Source organism: Gasterosteus aculeatus, chromosome 4, assembly GCF_964276395.1.
Source record: "Gasterosteus aculeatus chromosome 4, fGasAcu3.hap1.1, whole genome shotgun sequence".
NCBI classification, from domain to species: Eukaryota; Metazoa; Chordata; class Actinopteri; order Perciformes; family Gasterosteidae; genus Gasterosteus; species Gasterosteus aculeatus.
The window spans coordinates 21,136,110-21,157,610 of NC_135691.1; the positions used below are offsets into that span (position 1 = coordinate 21,136,110).

At 45.4% G+C, this 21,501-nt stretch overlaps 1 protein-coding gene and 1 long non-coding RNA gene across 3 annotated transcripts; one reads left to right on the plus strand and one right to left on the minus strand.

Moving 5' to 3' along the window:
- Nucleotides 1-6,496: 6,496 nt before the first annotated feature.
- On the plus strand, nucleotides 6,497-11,464 carry LOC144406176 (uncharacterized). 2 transcript variants are annotated; one of them, XR_013467373.1, is made up of 2 exons: nucleotides 6,497-8,978; nucleotides 9,509-11,464. It is a non-coding gene; the product is annotated as an uncharacterized LOC144406176 (long non-coding RNA). The 2 variants fall into 2 exon arrangements; XR_013467374.1 differs by having other exon boundaries at nucleotides 6,507-7,439.
- Nucleotides 11,465-11,490: 26 nt separating this feature from the next.
- On the minus strand, nucleotides 11,491-20,027 carry LOC120817088 (NXPE family member 3). The gene is made up of 7 exons (XM_078101013.1): nucleotides 19,946-20,027; nucleotides 17,377-17,521; nucleotides 16,071-16,508; nucleotides 14,570-14,865; nucleotides 13,888-13,958; nucleotides 12,656-12,859; nucleotides 11,491-12,572 (listed from the first exon to the last, which is right to left on the minus strand). Exons 2-7 carry the CDS (start codon nucleotides 17,476-17,478, stop codon nucleotides 12,019-12,021), a joined length of 1,665 nt encoding a protein of 554 aa, XP_077957139.1. The 5' UTR covers nucleotides 17,479-17,521; nucleotides 19,946-20,027; the 3' UTR covers nucleotides 11,491-12,018.
- Nucleotides 20,028-21,501: the final 1,474 nt, after the last annotated feature.

A 21,501-nucleotide genomic window follows, 5' to 3' on the forward strand; every position in this document is an offset into this window, starting at 1 on the left:
TGTTTCAGCTACATATAGTTGTTATATATTCTACCCAAATACTGGGTAAAATTAACTACAATTCTGGGTTGTTTCAGCTACATATAGTTGTTATATATTCTACCCAAATGCTGGGTCAAATTGACTACAATTCTGGGTTCATTCAACTACACACTATTTGTTGTCTATAAAACTGTTCAACTACAAACCTGTCACGGTGTGGTTCACTTCCTGTTATATTTTGTAATTTTCTGCCACTTGTGTCCCCGGGTAACTTCACTTCCTGCCTTGTCATGTCATCCCCTGTGATCGTCTAATAGTTTCCACCTGTGTCCAATCACCTGCACCTCCCTTGTGTATTTAAGCCGTGTGTCTCTTGTGTCACTTGTCGCGTCATTGTCTTTCGCCACGCATGTTCTTGTCTTTCGTCTTGGATGTTTCTTGGTCCATCTTCCTGGATGTTTCTTGGTCCATCTTCCTGGATGTTTCTTGGTCCCTGCCTGTATTTTTGCCACGGTTCCTGTGTGCGTTTTTGCCCCTTGGCCTTTCCTTTTGCCTGTTGACTAATAAAGTCTTGTGTTTTCCTGCAAGTCTGCATTTGAGTCCTGCCTTGTAGTGATGGCAAAGTGAAGCTTTCCAGCCAATTGTATCGGAAAAAGGTTCATTCATTCAATGCATCGCAAACTCTATGATGACCTCTGCTGTTGAAAACTTGTAGTGCAAATGTATCGAATAGCCCACCAGTATATTTTGGCCCAGTCTCTGTGGGTTGAACATGATTATGAAAAGTTGAACCAATAAATCATCTAATAAATACATGGATTCCTATATGAATAAAACTATTGTTTTTCAGGTTTGAATTGTGTCCTTGTTTGTGTATTTCAATTCTCTGTACATTGGAAAGAAGTTTAACAAACACTTATCTATATCTTTCTGCACCTTTGTGCATGTATGTTTGTGATCATACTAGCAGAATAATTAATAGAAGATATATATATATATATATATATATATATATATATATATGATGTAAGCAGATCATGTAAGCAATATAATTTAAAAAATCAGCAAGTGCTTCCTGTGCAGTTCATGGCAGTCATAGGGACGTATGTGAATTGTTTGAATGTGGGAAGTGAAGGTCAGTGGGGCAGTGATTGTGCTTTTGGACAGGTTTCTTATGACAGGATATTGAAGTGCTTGTGGACACATGGGATGGGGCATGAAGTTATTATTGATTTTTATTGAGAAACACAATTTTCTCCACAGAATTGGGGTTGAGTCGGTTTCTTAGATACTATTTCCCCTGCCTTACAAAAAAGGCGCTTACACGACACGATGAGGCAGGAATGCTCAAAAGATTACGTGCTAATACAAATAGATGTGGGTACACGTGTTTGTGTTTGATCCAATATTTTAGCGGGTCTTCACTCCGTGGAATGTTTGATTCAGCCAAATATCGGGTGGTCTCCACAATAAAAATAAACATCCATAATTACACAATACAAATGACAGACTTGGTCTGCCTATTACAAACCTTGTTAGAGGAAATCAAATTGAAGTGCTCCCACATCTCGGAGCGACCTCTCTTTGCCACAGGTTCCATTGTAAATTTGCTAATACTACTACAACAACACTGACTTTGACTGTATGAAACAGACAAGCCCCAACCCTGTTTCGCGCCCATTTGAATCAATTCGAAGCTGTCACGTGACTGTGCGCCGGAACGAAGCTTCGGACGTCACTGATGACGTCACTGAGCCGGAGCGAAGCTTCGGACGTCACTGATCACGTGATCAGCAGCGAACGAACCGAGCACCGATACAATTGCTTCGCCCAGCACTGGTTCATATTTCGACACAAGCTTCGAAGCAGGAGGGTGGGAGGTAACAACACTACTGCCTTGCACCCGTACCCCTGACAGAATGACGCGACCCTTGGATGTCCGTAGTTTCTTGCCTGTGTGCTTTTGCCCCCGGATCCTGTGTTTTTTGCCCTTTTGACTATTAAAGTCTTGTTTCGGAGAAGTCTGCAGTTGAGTCCTGCCTTCCACCCGCACCCCTGACAGAATGACGCGACCATGGGACTCAGCAGACCCGCAGCGGAAAACAAATTTTGTTTTTGGTCCCAGGAGCTATCAGCTCGCCTGCCTCGAGCTCCGGGACCTCCTTAACCCAAGGAGGAGCAAGCGGAAGAAGCGCTCTCCCGTTCCCACTGGGCCGCCGCAGCGCTCCCCCGTTCCCGCTGGGCCGCCGCAGCGCTCTCCCGTTCCCGCTGGGCCGCCGCAGCGCTCCCCCGTTCCCGCTGGGCCGCCGCAGCGCTCCCCCGTTCCCAGACTCTCAGCCCCGGCGCCCCCAGTCCCCGCTCCGAGACTCATGGCCCCCAGTCCCCGCTCCGAGACTCATGGCCCCCAGTCCCCGCTCCGAGACTCATGGCCCCCAGTCCCCGCTCCGAGACTCTCTGCCCCCAGTCCCCGCTCCGAGACTCTCTGCCCCCAGTCCCCGCTCCGAGACTCCGACTCCCTCCCTCCCAACCCATGGTCCTCTCCCACCCTCCCGTTGGTGATTTGAGGGCCGTCTGGGATCCGGCCCTTGAGGGGGGGGCTAGGGTTAGTCCCCCCAAGGTGTTCCGTGTCCCCGAGCCGACGACGACTGCGGAGGTGTTCCGTGTCCCCGAGCCGACGACGACTGCGGAGGTGTTCCGTGTCCCCGAGCCACCGCTGACTACTGCTGACGTGTTCCGTGTCCCCGAGCCACCGCCGACTACTGCGGACGCGTTCCGTGTCGCCTTGCTGGAGCCGGCGACCACTGCGGACGCGTTCCGTGTCGCCTTGCTGGAGCCGCCGACTACTGCGGACGCGTTCCGTGTCGCCTTGCTGGAGCCGCCGACTACTGCGGACGCGTTCCGTGTCGCCTTGCTGGAGCCGCCGACTACTGCGGACGCGTTCCGTGTCCCCTTGCTGGAGCCGCCGACTACTGCAGACGTGTTCCGTGTCTCCGAGCCGCCGCCGCCCCCGACTACCCCGTAGGTTTCCCGTGTCCCCGAGCCGCCGCCGACTACCCCGGAGGTTTCCCGTGTCCCCAAGCCTGCAATTCCAGAGACGTTCCGGAGCCGGCCAAATGGCTGTCCGCCAGGCCGACCCCCAGAGGCTCCCCGGTCGCCTGGCCGCCCGCCGGGCCGCCCGCCAGAGTTTCCGGGGTAGTCCGACCAACGTCTCGGGTTTCCCTCCCCCCCACCCCTTGTTTCGCTCTAGTGTGAGCCGCCTGGAAGTCGGCCCTTAAGGGGGGGGTACTGTCACGGTGTGGTTCACTTCCTGTTATATTTTGTAATTTTCTGCCACTTGTGTCCCTGGGTAACTTCACTTCCTGCCTTGTCATGTCATCCCCTGTGATCGTCTAATAGTTTCCACCTGTGTCCAATCACCTGCACCTCCCTTGTGTATTTAAGCCGTGTGTCTCTTGTCGCGTCATTGTCTTTCGCTGCGCATGTTATTGTCTTTCGTCTTGGATGTTTCTTGGTCCCTGCATGTATTTTTGCCATGGTTCCTGTGTGCGTTTTTGCTCCTTGGCCTTTGCTTTTGCCTGTTGACTAATAAAGTCTTTTGTTTTCCTGCAAGTCTGCATTTGAGTCCTGCCTTCCACCCGTACCCCTGATACAAACCTGTAAAATACATGCTAGATTTGTTCATGCAAAGGACATATCATAATTAACACTTCACTACAATATTGGAATTCTAAAATTAATATATCATAAAATATCCACAATATAAATGAATTGTAAGTTGATGCAATAATGACGAAGGCCTGGAATGCTTGATGTTTGTCGTTTCCCAGTGTCAGGACATACGGGTGCGGTCTGGATGCCTTGGCCTCATGTAGGTACTCGACCATGTTCGTTCCAGGCTAAAAAAGAAGATAAAATAAGATGAAGCTCTATTACTTGGGCAGTTTTTAAAAAGTATAAGGATTTAATTTAAAAAACATTTTGATGAATACAAGCAGGATAAAACGTTCTTACCTTGGCAGCTCCTGACCAAAAATGGAGTATTCTTGTGTCACTGTAGGGTCAGACGTTGGTGGCTGTGTGGGGTTACCTATGCGCTTTTGCAGGGGGTTTTGCAGACTTCTGTGGTTCAAAACAACCCAGCTGCTGGGTAAACTGATGTATGTTGGGTCGATGAGTTTTGACTCAGCGCATGAGTTGCACAAAAATAACCCAACCCCCCTATAAATAACCCATAATGGGTAGAACATGTCATAAGTCAGCGTTTGGGTAGATGAAATAACCCAGCAGTTTTTAGTGTGCAGATATGTTGTAGTGCAAGGCAAAATAGAAAACAAATTGACCTCACCTCTGTGTTTATTTGCCCCAAAAAGGAACCACTTTTATAAAGAAAAACTTGTGATCTCTTCAGAATCACATGTCACACTAATATGTGCAGGAGACTTTAACACATTGCTAAGAGATACGGAGGAGATGGGCTTACCTTTTGGAGGGTCCTACACCCATCGGAATGATAGTACACTTTCTACTCCGAAGATAATCTGATCACATTTTGAATGCATATTTGTATAAAAATGTTCTAACATGTTTATAACTGTATGTAAATAGCAATACCGTTGAATAAATGTATTGTGGTGTACGTATAGTACAAAATTCCCATTGAAATGCGGTCGAGCAGAAGTAGAAGTATGAAAAAACATTCACATAGGTTCAGGAAATTACAATGTCAACTGATTTTTGATTAAATTAAACTTCATATTTACTTTGTTTAAGCATTTTACGTGACTTACCTGAGAAAATATTTTTTTGCAGAGTCTAATATTCAGATTGTGATCCAGAACATTGAACAAATCCTATAAAAGAAGTGATTAGTTTGTAACCTTGTTCACCTTTGTGCTCAGACTGCCACTCCAATCACAGACGTAAGTTGGTAAAAATGAAGTATGAAAGGTTTATATCAAACTGAGATATAAAGTTAAATAAACATATCAAATATTTACGTGTGTGCCATAAATGTTTGTTTAATAAAATTGATTTAAGCTTATCTTTGTAAATGACTTCATTATTCTATAAAGTGTGAATTTACACATTTTCAATGTGAATTGCATGTATGTGTTGTCACACAAGGGCTTTATAGTTTGGTACAATATTGTAGTATTATTTGTAGTTTTACTTTAGATATCATTTTATGCAATATTCCAGTCGACTTCATTCAATTGAAATATCTATAGTTACTAATTACTAGATGACAGATTACATATATTACATTACATATTACATTTGACATCATATAAAAAGTACATAAAACAATGTATTGCTGAAGATCAAACCACCGTGCCTGCACCGTTTTGGCTTGTCACTCCAAACCAAAAGCTGTCACGTCACAGATGAGTAGAGGCGTCTGATCTGTAGCTGCAGAAACTTGTCTACATTTACTTTACTGCACATTAAGATGTGTTGTTTAGCAGTCAGACTGCCCTCCACATTGCTGGACCAGCCCTCTCGTTTACATACACTTTGAAGATGGAAAATGTAAAATGGCTTATAGAAATGCATACATACATAAAGCGCTTAAAATAGATTAAAACTTGTAGTGCAGTTAATGAAAATATTAGTATCAAACCTCTGAACCACCTTATTCAAGATGATAACAAAAGTTGATTTAAATGGCCAAAAAAGGCTATAAAATACCTTGTAATCTACATGCTTACATCCTTACAGAATTTGTACGAAGCCAATTACAGTGAAAATAATTTGGCGCATTGATAGTGACCTGGAACGATGATCTACGCTCCTTCTCTACCTGTTCGGCTGCGTTGAAAGTGTTCGCATGAATGTTCTGCCAGACTCCTCTACTTATTCCAGATGTTACCTATATATATTCCAGTTTTTAATAATCTGGATAGAATAATTTCCAAATGTATTAAAACCGTCCTAGAATTAGACTTAAAACCTTACAGCTATCTAAGTTAAATGGAGGACATAAACTTTGAAACGTTAAATACTGTATTACTTCTGAGCTGCACGAGTTAATGCACGAATGCACGAACCTTACCTTGGATTAAGAATGACACATACAATCGATGGCTCATTATTGAAAAAAAGTCACGCACAGCCTTTTTTAGAAGCGCCTAGAAACAGCCTTTTTAACGATCGAACAATTCTTTGTCCCTTTTGCCGCAGCAGTCCATCTAAGGCTGGCGTAGACCTTCCTCTTTCTATTAACACCTTTTTGGAATAAAAACACCGCCGCCGTCATTTTGACTTTGAATTCCGCGGGGGTTACGCTTACAACGAAGCTGGTGTGGTGACATGCTGCGCAAATATCCTGGAATATCTCGATTTTAATTGGTCCATGTTTGATACGTAATGTAGACAATTACTGGCATAACATACTTGCAAAGGCCCAACAGAGTTGTTCTTTTTGCCATACATGTTGAAGAAAACACGACTGAAGAGCGCATGCGTAACATGGTTCTTTTGCTTTTTGTCCACAATGTATGGACATGAGAATTCAGTCAGGAAGACTGGACAGGCTGTGCCGTTCCCTGGTGGCCTCCTCTCTCCCTGGGGGCGCACGGCCAGCTGATTAGGGGCGGGGGCGGGTAGTATCAGACGTGGGTGTCGTTACCGTAAACCAATCGCATTGGTGAAGGCAAACGTTAAAAACTGTTCTCCTCTCTTGTGCTGTCAGTTGTCATTTCAGCACGCTCCAAAGGTGAAGCGTAGCGTAGCGTTCAGTTAGCGGGTCCTACACCACAGCGTTGCCGTCAACTCCGAAGGTCCGATTGGATGTCGGTCGATCGTGCAGGAACTAGCTCAACAAACCGAGCCGCCGCCGAGCAGCAGGCGTGGTAGCACGCGCGCACAAGGCAGAAAGTGGTGTAAGCAACAAGCATCCCTCTGTCCAGGTGTGAGTGGGTGAGGCTCACAGCTGGCAGAGAGCGAGTCCATCCCTCCCTGCCATCCGCACCAGCACGGGGAAGGACGAGAGAAGCGCAAGCAGCCCATTATGTTACATGTAACGTTCATTCAGCGGAAGCTTTTATCCTAAGGGACGACACGCGCATTCATCAGAGGGTACAGAACCAGAACCACAATAAGCAAAAGCACAAATTAATGCTTTATTAAGAGCGGGCAGCAAACACTCTGCGTGTGGTTAAGAGGTTACCGTTCGCGCTGTGGGGGAGCGACAAGCACACTACGTCTAACCGGGAGAGCGCAGAACCCGGAGTGTTCTCCCTCAGATGCTCCGGGCCATCGAGGACGGACATCGCCGTCATCTCCACGCTGGGAAACGCGCAGATATTCCGTCCACAGCAAGCAGCCGCGTAGCCCTCGACACTCAGCACGGCAAGCGACGCTCCACAGCCACGCAGATTGAAGCGGCTCGGCGTTTCACAGGCATCCGATGTCCCCGATCGTCCACCGGGCGGGCATGCAGATACTAAACGGCTCAGGTGAAGCTCCGCGACACAAGCTACCGGCTACCGGCCTCCGCGTGATGCCATCGCGGCGCCCGGCGCTCCGGGAGGGTAAAGTAGCAGCTCCACGGTCGAGAACGCAGCTGGCGGCTACGAGACGTTAGTCGCGCGGTGTAATGTATAATGTAATGTTTACTCTGAGAGGTGGTATGAGTCAACGGTAGACTTCTTCAGCATTGAATGGCGATTTCAGCGCGAACTACGGGAGTAATAGTTACAACCAGTACCGGAGAGGAGTACGCAAGCGCGAAGCAGAGAAGCCCTTCAGAGGGGGACGTTGACTCACGTATTAATGATACTTCGGGTAGTTTGAACTTGTAATTTCCGGGCTAGAAGGATCCACTGCGGGTGCATGGGTGAGGATAAAGTGCTGCTCAGGTGCCGTATTGCTTTTATTATACAGTGCCAGCGAATTTATACAAAGTAAATAAATTGCAGCAGCACGATCATATTTCGGTAGCCTTTAGGAATGGTCCCGGTACGTGCAGGTCACCAAGGCACGGATATCGAGGCGCGCCTGCGACATCTGGTTTACTACGAGCCCGGTCGAGCACGTGAAACAGCGTCGCAGCCACGGAGCTGCACGCGACAACCTCTGTATGACAAGTCAACCCTCCACGTCCCCGTGGAGCGAAGGAGCGCGGCATCGGCAGTGCCGGGTCTACCACGCGGTAGGCCTTCCACACAAGCAGCTAACACTTTCGACACGATTCAAACGGAGCTGTTCACGGTGTTTGTTTTTGGCGATCGTCCAAAGAATCCTAAGCAATAACAGCAGGCGCCTGTTCCACGTGCGTGCGCACCAGAGGTGGTAGTACGGTGACGGGTCGTGAGAAATAAATAAATAAATAAATAGAGAGTTGCGTCGTTGGGCAAGTGACCGGTTGACAACCACAATTGCATTCGCCAACTGTGCGACTTCTTCCAAAGGCTAAGCTACTGAGGAGGTGGGCAGCTTTAAGTTGGTCAGAGCAGCAGCGCAATGGGTTTGCTTTATTGTCGCCATACGCATCACATGCTGCTAGCTGGACATGCTGGCTTATTTGTCCCAGCCACTTCAACTAAGCTGGGAACAGGAGCCGCACTGACAGCGTTGGATGGCAGTGGGTTCAATGGGATAGTGTCACGGCTCCAACAGTGGCTTTTGGGGGCAGCAATGTTAAGACAGATGCAGGCCATCTGTGTGTTTTTGGGGGGTTATTTCAAGCCACGGCAGGCCAGACCATGGCTCTCCCTTTTTAGTTGATTTCTTGGTGTGACAATCCAGCGGGGTTGTTAATATGCGTGGTAACTTATATGCGTCAACCACGGGTAAAAGGCTTTGCCTTACTGGCTGTACCACTTAAGGAAGTTAGCCCCTACCGTACTCAGGGAATTATTTAGGGGCAGCTCAAACTACAAACCAAGGTATTCCCTATTCATCCCTGCCATCAATGGGAAGTTGGGATGCTGCAACCCCCACGTTCACCAACTTCAAGGACGATGAGTTTGATTCAGGAAAGCCTTAAAAGGTCGGTAAGTCATGCATTTATTGATGTCATCATTCACATAGTATATCGGCAGTTCGTTTGCCCGGTGGCCCGTGGTACCAGATATCATTCATGCAGGTTTGTTCAGCCCTAAGTAGTCCACACCGTTTATTCAAGGGGATCTTCGCTCGTGGCCCTAAACGACCTGGCATGGCAGTGATAGACTCTGTAATAATAAATAAATAATCTGGTCTCACCTGACCCGTTTGCAGTTCTGAAGGAGGTCCGTCAGTTGACCTGCCAACCTAGGATCAAGTTAGGTTTGTGGTCTTACGTGACCAGTCCAGCTGACTTCATGGAGAGTTGCGGGCTAACCGGACCAGTCAAGCTAACACTGCGTTTTCTAGCCTAACGCTACCTGTTAGCAGACTCCAGTCACGCCTCAGGGATAGGGGGAGGCACGAGTCGGCATGTTTCTTAAAACTGGGGTCATAAACAGAGTGGTGATATACATGGCTACGGCAGCCGCTATCTGCTTTGCTGCTGTTCTGCATATTAACTGCCCTATCTCCGCAGGTTGAGCGCCAGCTATCAAGTTCGATGTTACCTTCCTGAGTTCTCTGAATACTCACCCTAGCTTCACATCACTGTGGCAGGCAGCTCTAATAGAGGCGGTCCTACACACTCAATATGGAGGCCCTCGCTGGCGGGTGGCTCGCACTGATTGCCGCCGTGCTGGTTTTGAATCTATACCACAACATCTTAGGATCCACCTCCCCATTATTCTCAACATAGAATAACTGCTAAAGCTGCAGCAGCTAACCAAGGCATTCCCGTGATAAGCCGGCAGATGATAGGGTGGTGGTCGCCGTCTGCTGTGACGCTCCACTTCCGCCCTGACCATAGCAAGCAAGCAAGCAAAGCAAAGCACTCGCAAGCAAGATCTGTGAAGCCATAAGAGCTGGTAAGCATGCATATAACTGGTGCTGGTGGTGGTGTTGCCCTTCTGGCATTGTTGGAAGGGCACTTCAGGGTCCCCTGGCAGGGGACCATCATTGTTCCTTACAGTCTCCCTTAAATCTAATCTTCTAGGTGAACGTGACCTGTCTTAACGTGTCTGTGTTTCCTAGGTTTGACGTTACCTGGCTTAACGTGTCTGTTTCCTGGTCTAACGGGACCACATCCATTACCCAAAAGATGTCCGGATGGACCAGTCAAGCTGACAACACTCTGTTTCGCGGTCTTACGGGACCAGTCAAACTGACTACCTTTCTGCTTCGCGGTCTCACGGGGCCAGTCAAGCTGACTACCTTTCCATTTCGCGGTCCCGCGACCGGTCACTCTAGTTAGTGCAAGTGCCGGCCTGAGCCGACCCGTCAAGCGACGGTGGTCCGTTCAGCACGGCTAAATCCAACCAGTCAGGGACATCCAAGTGACCATCTGTTTCCCGGTCTGAGCGAACCCGGTCAGGTTGTTCTGTGAGGGGCCCTCCGCAACTAAGTCTATTCTGCGGTCCCTCTCTGACCCCAACTGTCCTGTTCTGCGGTCCACCGTGACCACCCCTATCTGGTCTGTGGACTTGCACGACCACAACCTGTCCTTGTCTGCGGTCAACCTCGACCCCCAACTTATCCTGTCCTTTGGTCTGGCAGACCCTCTTTTACTTCGGGATCTTCTGAAGCCCCACCATGCCTTACTGTGGTCCAGCTAGACCCTCGCTATGTGCTGCGGCTTCCCTGGCCCCCGTGTCCTTGTCTGTGGTTCAACTAGCCCTCCACTCTCATTGTCCTGTTAACCTTTGCCTGGTTTCTCGGCTCTACGTGACTTACTATATGTCCCCTTGTGACACCAGCTCCGGATCAGGACCCGCAGTGGCCGTAAGTATTTATTTTATTCCATCAAATAAACCGGGTTTGGGGGGATATGCCTCGTCTCTGCTCGAGTTCCCGGCCCCGGGTCTATCCTGCGGCAGGATGGAGTCCAAGCCCCAAACAACTTGCAATATCATATTATACCTGTTATAATAAAGCATTGTTCAAATTTCAACAAGTCTCTCCGGATTGAAATGAAGCTTAGGCGAAAATTCAGTCAGGAAGACTGGACAGGCTGTGCCGTTCCCTGGTGGCCTCCTCTCTCCCTGGGGGCGCACGGCCAGCTGATTAGGGGCGGGGGCGGGTAGTATCAGACGTGGGTGTCGTTACCGTAAACCAATCGTATTGGTGCAGGCAAACGTTAAAAACTGTTCTCCTCTCTTGTGCTGTCAGTTGTCATTTCAGCACGCTCCAAAGGTGACCCGCCACCACCCCTGACACCTCCAATCTACAGCAGAACCTGGCATAGCAGGAGAGTTATGCAACTTGGGCTCTACCACCACCACCACCACCAGTGTCTGGACTCCCAAGGGGGGATATGCCTCGTCTCGGCTCGAGTTCCCGGCCCCGGGTCTATCCTGCGGCAGGATGGAGTCCAAGCCCCAAACAACTTGCAATATCATATTATACCTGTTATAATAAAGCATTGTTCAAATTTCAACAAGTCTCTCCGGATTGAAATGGCTGTTAAGATGCTAGAGGTTAATGTTTATTATACATTTAAGAAAAAACATGAATCCTGACCCCCCAGGTTAACAACAGTCTCTTGTGTATACGTTATATTGACACAGATATACAGAATTTGTTAAACAGCATCCGAAAGAGCTAAAAGCTGTACTTTGAAAATCAGCTTTATGCTTTTCTTTCTATGTTAATTAGTTGGGAGCTATGGCAGTGGCTTGGGTTGGTCAGACAACACAGAGAAGGGTATTTTAGGTTCAAACAATGGCGGCACCCAAGATAGTTATTGTGAATGCTGAAAAAGCATTCGTTATTTAAGAGTTGGAGAATATTCCTACACCAAGAGAAAAACAAAAGAAATTGTTGAAAAATATGTTTTTGCTTTTCTTCCGATTAAATGGTTAGTCTGCTCAGAGTCTGAAGTTATGACGGAAAAATAAAGCATTTGGTGGAAACTAAGAACTATAAATGAACATGTGTCTGTAAAATGAACATGTGCTTTACTGCACATTCCTCCCCCCGAAAACACAACATCTAACCAACCTTTTGAGGACATATATACGACAATAGATGATTTATCATATTCTTAATAATGGGAGGTGGTGGGTGGAGGTTATGCGGCAGGTGGTGGGCCAAGGTCATTTCCCAGGCATCGATCAGATGAACTTTCAGTCCTTTGAACATTGCTCTGAGCACATTGTTGCACTGCAGCGAGTGCCAGTCGCTGTTGGTTAGGGACACAAAAAGGTTTAAAAATTTGGGGTTCCCTGTCCGGATGACGACCAGCGTGCCTGGAGCCCTGTCCAGCAGCCGCACCACCGCCCTACGGATGCTCTGTAGCCTCCTGATGTAGATCTCCATGGGGAAAGTGCCAAAGTGAGCCCAGATCCCAAAGACTACCACAGTGTTGGGGCCTCCGATTAAGCCATCTAGCTCATTGGCAATGTAACGAAGCTCGCTGGTCGAGACAACTACAATCCGAATTGGGGGGCCGTGGAAGCGGGACGTCACCAAGATGTTGTTTGCAAAGTCCAAGGAGATGTAAGGTCCTGCTTGCTTCGGGCTGTGTAGGTCAAACTCCTTAAGACCTGAAGGTATGACAGGGGAAATATATTTAGCTGCTGTGGGAACAAAATCCATCCATTGTCAGATATCCCCGTGGATCAGCTACCTGGTAGAGCTGCGTTGAGGAACTCAAACCACTGCCTGACGGTGGAATCTCCATACATGTGCACTGCCTTGCCTTTCAGACACTGCGTGATGGCAGACGTGTTGAATTCGTGAATTGTGAGGCCACCTACTGCTCGCCACACGCCCTGGTAGTAATAACCAGAGGGTCCAGATGTCACAGTGCCGCTTTTCACCTTCAGCTGACCTGAGAAGAGGTTTAAGAATAAGCATAAAACAACAAAACCCAGGTAGGAAGTTATTGTACTATCCTTTCTAGATATACTGCTAACAGATGAAGCCAGATTTAAACATGTTACCTTTGTGCTCCATGCTGCCATCAATCTTTTAAACGTGGGCTGAATATCGTGAAAACGATAAAAAATAACAAACAGCAACGATCCCGCTACTTCTCTTATGTTGCATTCATTACATTTAACGTAACAGGATACTATACAGTGAGATAAGTCTCATCAGGTTCAACCAGTTCAGGTCTAGACCAGTCTGTTCGAGACACGGTCCTAAAACAATTGGCTTCCTGTCCACACACACCCGTGATCCATCACTAAGCACTGCCCTAAATGCACTCGTCTTTGCTCCCTGTGTGTAGAAAAGTCATAACTACCTCTCTAAACTACGTTGTTCATTCTGTACACATAACATCCATTGCAGTCTCTCCATCCAGGGAAAGGATCCTTCTCTGCCGTTCACCCAAAGGCTTCTTCCCATTTTTCTCCCCATCAAGAGTTTTAGGGGAGTTTCTTCTGTGCCGATTTAAGGGTTTTGGAAGCGGGGATGTTGAATGTGACAATAAAGCTCTCTGTGGCAAATTTTGAATTAGCAATTTTGGCTTATACAAAAGTAAAATAAATTCAGTGTTTCCATCAAAGAGGGAATCAAACAGACAAACTGCATTAGCGCTCCAACAAAGATGAAACATGTCCAGCAAAAGCGAGGCCATTAATGACTGCAGCAAGAAGGAGTTGAATAAGTTGTTAAACAGTATAAGATAGTCATCACGTTGAACAACTATTATAAAATAATAAGGATATAGTTATGCTGTAAGAAATAATACAAATTAAAAAAACTGAATTAAGAGAACACTCCTCAATAACCAAAGCAAGCTCCTTAAGAGCAATTACTTTTGTAAAAGGGGTCTTGCATGAGGACCATTGCCTGGAGCACATTTTAAGCTATTAAGGTAGTGGTGGCAGTAATGCATATATCAATATTTACCTTTTTTTTGTCGCAACAAAGTCACACTTGCAGGTCCTGAAGGCCGAATGTTGACTTTCAGGTTAACACCACTGAAGGAAAGCACACAAAATGTATCTCTCAAATATGCTCAAACATTGAGGGCATAGATGGAAAAATGACAAACATTCAAGCACAAAAATGGGAAACAGCAAGTAAGATAACAGAAACCTCAACCACAAAACCACTTTGTAATTTCAATGGAAATTCTTATTTCACAGAATCCATGGATCCAATGACTAAGTAATGTGAAATGTACCACTCACAAGGAGGGACCCAAAGATGATGATCACTATCAATAGAACTTTTTACAATAATTTAGTAATTAGTTGAATTAATGAGAATGCTGCCTCTCTCATCAACATATTATAACAACTCTCAATAATGAAAGCTTAACGTTAACTTCACATTTTTTAGTGTATTGAAAACAGGCTCCTATAGGCTGTAGCCCAAAACAACAGTAAACACTGCTAAACGCGATAAACAAAATTATCAGAGCAAAAATAATATAATATTTTCCAAAGAAATGTCAACCGGTATGACTGACTCTTTGGCCTTACATTTAAATAAATGTTACCTTTCGAAACATTCCACAAAGGAGATACATAGGAAACCCAGGATGTGTATATTTAGAAGCCGCACAAAAGTGTCTCTACTCCCTCACCTGTGAAAGAGCTTCTCCTCATTGGCTCTGATGTTTTGTGTCGTTCCTCCCATGAAGTGGTTAATCCTCGTATCGCAGCCCAAGTTCTTTGGCTTGTAGCAGAACCAAGGCTCGCCTGTACGGAGGTCAGTAAAGTTACACAGCGGCTGTATTGTTGGCCGAAGGCAGACGTTGCAAATGGTGGTTTCAGAGAGAGAGCCTGAGCGGAAGACGCTCTTGAAGTAAATCCTGTCGGGCTGTTCTTTGTTCAGCCTGTCCAGCACTGAGAAGGCCTCACCAGGGTGAACCAGAGTCACCTGATTGGAAAGAGAACCAGAATCAATTTCACCAAGTTAAATCACAATGAAGCTCCTCAAATCAAATTGATAAAGATATATGTCTTCAAGTTCTCCACCAGATGGCAGTCAAATTATTCCCCTAAACACTTCCCTGATTGTCAAATAAAAGCTCAACAACAGTATTTAGACAGGTCTGTCAAGCTAGAAATGTTGACTGTAGGGTGGAGACTGTGCATTCTCATATAAAAACATTTTTAGGGAGTTGGTCGACCTTATTTGAACTTGTTCAAAAAACGAAAATCAAAAGAGTGTGACGGCCCTGCCTATTGGTTCATGTCTGTGATGTCATTGTCTATTTCTCCGAGGTGTTTCCATCATTGAGAGCAGCTGGGGGTTCCAGCGGTATAAAAGCGCATGGTTGCTACCTGCCAGCGTCGCTGGTTTCCCTGGCCAGCGTCCGCATCTTTGTTTGGGTCTCTTGGCGTTTATGTTCACAACACTCAACACTATGCAAGATCAAGCACACACACTGACATGACTGAAACTACTGACGTACACACCTCATATTTGCTTTACTTTTGGTTTTGCTACTTTACTTATTAAATATACTTTTATATTGGCTTTGCACTGTGTCTCTCACATTTTTGTGATCTCCTTTGAGCCGGGTCATGACAAGAGCAAAGTCCTTAAAATTGAGTAAATGTTTTGATTATTTTGTATGAACAACTTACCATGTTGCTTTCTTTATCACCTAACTACTTACATAATATAATAACATTGCCTTAGTTCCAAGACTATGGTGTATGTAAATGTAAAGTTACTTTTACATGCCGAGCTGCTTCTGGAGATTAATGTAATGTTGGCAGCACCGTCTTGTTTAATCATATTTAAAACCCCGGCCAAAGTTAAGATGAGAAACAGCACATCAAACAAACAGCATTTTGTTGCCAGTATCTTACAGGCTTTCTAATCGTGCTAATAACAATAATGCACTCTCTCATCATTGCTAGCAGTTAAATAAATCTTCTACTGACAGTACTACACACATGAAAATCTGCTGTACGAAAAGTCTCAGGTTAATAAATCGTTACCTGTTACCTTAAACTCTATAGGGACTCTGCGATAATTGAAAATTAGAAGAGGCAGGACTTTGTGAACAATATATTATGATAGTAAAAACACTTTATGTACCAATTCATTGAACATCACGGTTTTAGTATCACCTCAACCTGTGCGTCTCCTTCCCAGAGTAAAGAGAACACAGCAGAGTAGCTCCCATTCAGATGGTCCACAACTTGCCCGGCCACACCTGCTTCAAGCTTCTGGTTATGCAGACGGGCAGTTATGAAGTCCCCCCCAGACTTCTTTGGACGACCCTGGAAGTCAAAGGTTTGTATCATAACCTCCAGCTGGTCCCCTACATGCCACTGCCCCCCTTTCCTCCCTGGGAGAATGGTGAAGGTGCTGTGGGCTGGATCAGTGGTCTGCTCCAAAGAAATAGGAGATGGTAAAAGTGGAGTTTCAGGCCAAGCAATGGAGTCTAGTATGAGACGTTCCTCCAAAGCATCCTGGGGGGACAGCGGCTGGAGGGTGCAGAAACTGCGATTAACGATATGATGAGGGGAGACTCTCGGCATGACGATGGTGGACTTGACTTGAGGCTGAAATTGGCAGGGGGTTAAGAGAGAAGGAGAAAAGAGAGAAAGATATACATTTTTTGCATTTTTTGCATTTCGTATTTTTAAAAACTGCAGTCTTTTCAGTTGCAATGGTTGGATAGTGCTCAATGGTATGGTCTGCTTCTCCACACTCACAGGTGTTTGGGCCAGTTTGTTAAGATCTATGTCTCAGTTAGAACGAATAAAAAAAACAGGTTGTAAAATGTTTGTGTGTGACCTATCGAAGAAATTAAGTACGTTATTCACCTCAGTTTTCACGATAATTCCAGTTTAACCTTTAGACTCAGCATGTCTCTCATGACTATGACTACCCCGCTCTCATGTCTTCCCAATGTGCTCATTGCAGTTCCCCTTTCCGATTGCGTCCACCTGTGTCTTGTTGACACCCCCCCCCCCTTTTGTACATAAGTTAGTGCAAGTTTGTCTTGTATCAAGTGTGTCAGCACCTTAATGCCCAGTAAGTAGTTTACAACCTCGATTACACTTACTGGATTTCGGCTCTGCCTGACCCTCTTAAACTTATGCCTTCAAATGTTTTTGTGTAACAAACCTTGCCTGTCCTTGACTACATTAATGAATAGAACGTCCTGTGACTTCTACATCTGTCTCAAGAGTTGTGTACTTGAGTCCTACTTTGGCTATGCCTGTCAGTTATAGAATAGTGTCAGTTTCATCCTTTGACTGCAGGAGCTGCTGCTGTCAGCATGTCAAAGTGCAGGATTGAGAGGAAAAATACAATTTTTCATCAAATTACATTCATTTATAATGAACATTTAAAACACATTTTAATACAAAGCCAGACTACTATGAAATAATTGAAACAAGGTCCTTCCTTCAAAAAAGTTCTTACTTGCAGAATGTCCATGTGATGTAGCACAAAGATAAAGGCAGAGACCATCAGAAAGAGGAAGATGGCGCTGAAATCCCTTCTTGTACAAGATGTGGCCTTCATGATCAGTGGTAAGTCTTCACCTTCAGCGTAGCAGCAGCAGGAACTGTATATAAAGAAAAAAGTCGATTAGATTTTTTTAAAATCCACCCTAAGGGTGATCCACAGCCGGAGCGGTTCAACCACACCCTGCTGGATATGCTGGGAACCCTGGAACCACCCGACAAAAACAAGTGGAGTAGATACATAAGCCATCTTGTCCATGCGTATAATTTCACGTTGAATGAGTCCATGGGATAAAGAAGGCTTGGGATATTAAACGCTATGACCAGAGAGTGCGTTTTTGTCCATTGATATCTGGGAACAGGGTTGTGATCCGAAATCTCTGACTACACGGGAAGAACAAGCTTGCTGATTTCTGGAAGGTCGGTGCCTTATGATGTGGATAGTCAACTGTGTGGTTGCCCATGTCCGAGGTAAAACCAGAAAGTGGCAATGGCCTGTTGGAAAGGAAGTGCAGTTTCAACCTAACCTAAGATTGAGAAAGAACCCCAGTTCAAGATGGGGCTGTTAAAATAACCGTGGAAGCTTAGACAGACACTGAGACACTGACGATGAATGAAGCATCAGAGAGTCAAGACCGTGACAGAAAGCTCAGACGAGACAGCCCGACCTAAACGACTAAGAAGGGCACCAGACAGACTAACCTACGACAGGCTAGGAGCCCAACATCGGTCGTGGAGGAGCCACTCCAGTCAAAGAAAGATTGCACATTCTCATCTCCAATTACAAAAGCACTTGTCACAAGTAAATAGAACGAGGAAATAACACATTTTTTGTGTGGAGGGAGAGTGCAGCACCCTGCTAATTTCTTTACATGTGCTTGTTGTAACTTTATATTTACAACCGTATGGTTATATTTAACCGTACAGTGGCCTTGGGCCCACCTGCCGCAGAGTATGGTTGGAAAAGTGTTCAAGTTTCCATGCGTTTGAACGTGTCCCGACCAATTGGTCGCACAGGTTTTCACAAGGGGGAGAGAATCAGAACAAGACAGGATTTTTTTTATGTGAAGGGTGCTGTGCGGATTGGGACGCTGAGGTCATTATCGTCTAGATGTACCTAGATGCAGCGGTTACGAGGCTAGAAGCTAACAAGTTCGGGGCCAATGGGCTAAAGGCAGTGGCGCGGCGGGGCGAGGGACAGGAAGGCAGCACAGAGCCTCCAGTGATCATTGCTCCTTCAACTGGACATAAGGGTATGGAAAGACGATATATGGGGGCTTCAAAGAACAGAGTACTAACCCCTCTTTTCTGGGTGGAGGATTTACCTGAGCTCCGACAAGCACGCCGACCTACGGTACCATCTTACGGACTTGATTTTGTGGAGCCTTGTAAGGCATAAAAATAACCATTGTCTGTGCAAATGGCATGTCAAATGTGGAAAGTGACTTTTGACATGGCATTGTGGTTTTAATGCTGCTATTGTTGTTTAGGACTGTGACGACCTTCCAGACATGTCCCACACCCAATAATCTACAAATGCAGTGAGGGTCTTGAAGACGTACAGCGTATGAGATATTCTTGTTCAGAACTGAGAACTTTAGCTCAAATTGAACTGTTTGCTAAAAGTGTTTCTTTTGTCATGTAGTCCAGTTGACTTGCAATTGTTTATCTGTATTTATAAGACCAGTAGATGAAATCCAGCATTCTGATTGGTTGAGAGTGAGTCACGGGGGTGCATTATTGAGCGATAATGTACAGTTGCTGTTCTCATTGATCCGAGCGTTCCATATCACTGCGCAATCAAAGTAACAGGTTAGCTTTTGTGCAACCGTGAGTTGACATTTTAGCTTTTAGCTCCGTGGCAATCGGCGAAAAAACCCTGGTAGTCCCACCAAATTGGTCGATCGGTTTCGGGCAATGCAAGCTTTTGCAACCGGACAATTAAGGTGGACATCATGAGCGATGTGACTAAATGAGATGGTGCTACAAACTACATATTCCCACTCAAAAGATGAAGGAATAGCCTTGATTCATGACATATTACACCTATGTGTTTCAATTCTGTATCCTTTTTGCACTTTAACATCCTGTTTAATGATTTTAGACCGAGTATGTCGAGTATCATTTTTCTAATAGACTGTATGAGCACATATTTTTTGGTGTAGGAAGACCTTTTTTTGTAACAAAACTTTGTTCGACGTAGTAAACTATCTGCTTCTGGCTCCGGCTAATTCATTCATTTTAATGCTGATACTATGTTTGATTCTATAAACATGGTCATATATTTTTATCTGTATGTAAATATTAAATTGGCAGTATCCAATAATACAGTCAAATAACAACACAATTTGGATAATGTAGTGTGATGTACCATGGACAAATTCCCAGTGAAATGTGGTGAAGCAGAAGTAGTAAAAATTATAAAATATAATTTCACACATGTACAGAAATTACAATGTAACATAGTCATTTTCGATAACAATTAACTTCATATTTACTGTGTTTAAGCGTTTCATGTGACCTACCTGAGCGAAGGTGCCTTTGGAGATTCTAATCATCAGATCGTGATCCGTCACTTGATCTCACTGGTTTACGGACACGATATTCTCTGTGTTTGACTTTTAGGTGTCTAGTGATGACATCCTGAATCTACGTCACAGTCAAAAACAAATACAGGAAGAATGGAGTATCAGGTTTCATCTAAATGAAACCTCCCTTTTAAATACAAATTTGCACTAGCAACTACAGAGAAGGACTTTCTATCAGCGCCAAAGTTCTTCTGGAAAACCATCCGGCACCTCAGGAGGGGGAAACGGGGAACCATCCAAGCTGTGTACAGTAAGGATGGGACCATGTTTAACGCAACTGAGGAGGTTCTCGGGCGGTGGAAGGAACAATTTGAGGAACTCCTGAATCCAACTACTACACCCTCTTTGGTAGAGGCGGAGGTAGAGGCGGAGCTGGAGGCGGAGGAGGGATCATCGTCAATTTGCCTGGTGGAGGTCACTGAGGTAGTCAAATAACTCCGCAGTGGCAAAGCCCCGGAGATTGATGAGATCCGGCCAGAGATGCTGAAAGCAATGGGTGTTGGAGGGCTGTCATGGTAATAGCTTAATTTGTTTCAATACAGCCTATGCAATACACTGTAACGTCCCTTTACCATGTTCATACATCTAAAATCCCTTTCCAGTATAATGCATGTTAAGCCACGCAGGCTGCACAAAATCTCCTGTCCCTGATTTCAAGGGCCACATCTGAAGAACCCCAGGGACAACGGCAGGGGCAGAGTCAGGTGATGGAGAGATACTGAAACGGCTAGATAGGCAGGCATGCACTCATGTCAATCTGCCAGTGAAATGTGTCATTAGTCTGGTTTTTACCTTGATGGCAGAAGTGCAATTACGGAACTGTCATGTAATTGTGCCTTTATTTAACCAAATCAGTTTTGAATGGAGTTATCTGGTTGTGTTGTGTTCTTTACTCTGGAATTCTTGGACATAGTGCGCTTGGTTGAGAGGGCGATAGTCTTCACATGAAGTCCAATGTGAAGAGGTTCGTGGCTGGGAGGCACTGACTCTTTCAAAGTCAGATTCACAAATATATGAATTCAACAAAGTATCGTAGATTCAAGTGGTTGCTTTCACATTGACTACTGGTTGTTTCTTATCCGGTATCATATATTCTTTTATGATACAGTGAAGCGTTCTGATTAGTTGAGAGTGAGTCACCATGTACTGAATTGAGCCATAATGTAACGTATACCCGTTAACATTGACCTGAGCGTTTCATATCAGTGCGGTGATCAAAATAACAGTTTGATTTTGCACCACCATTGGTTGTCATTTCAGTTTTTAGCTGGGTGGCGATCGCCTAAAAAAAGCCCGGAAACGCTGCATGCAAGCTTTTGCAACCGATTTAGGGCGCCTTTAAGCCATAGAGGACAATTCAGTTGGACGTCATGAGCGACGTGAATGAATGAGCTGGTCCAACATTGAGCAGGGAGACCTATTTTCTGTAGGCTACACACAACGTTTGGTGCCAACAACATTTTTTGTGCTGAAAGGCAGCTATTTACTTACTA

Bases quoted from the DNA above. Each gene is read 5' to 3' on its own strand.
- LOC120817088 (XM_078101013.1), bottom strand. From the start codon at position 17,478: ATGAAGGCCACATCTTGTACAAGAAGGGATTTCAGCGCCATCTTCCTC. The intron at 16,509-17,376 runs GTAAGAACTTTT...TGCCAATTTCAG, and splicing joins ATCACATGGACATTCTGCAA to CCTCAAGTCAAGTCCACCAT. The intron at 12,573-12,655 runs GTAGCTGATCCA...TCATACCTTCAG, and splicing joins CCTCAACGCAGCTCTACCAG to GTCTTAAGGAGTTTGACCTA.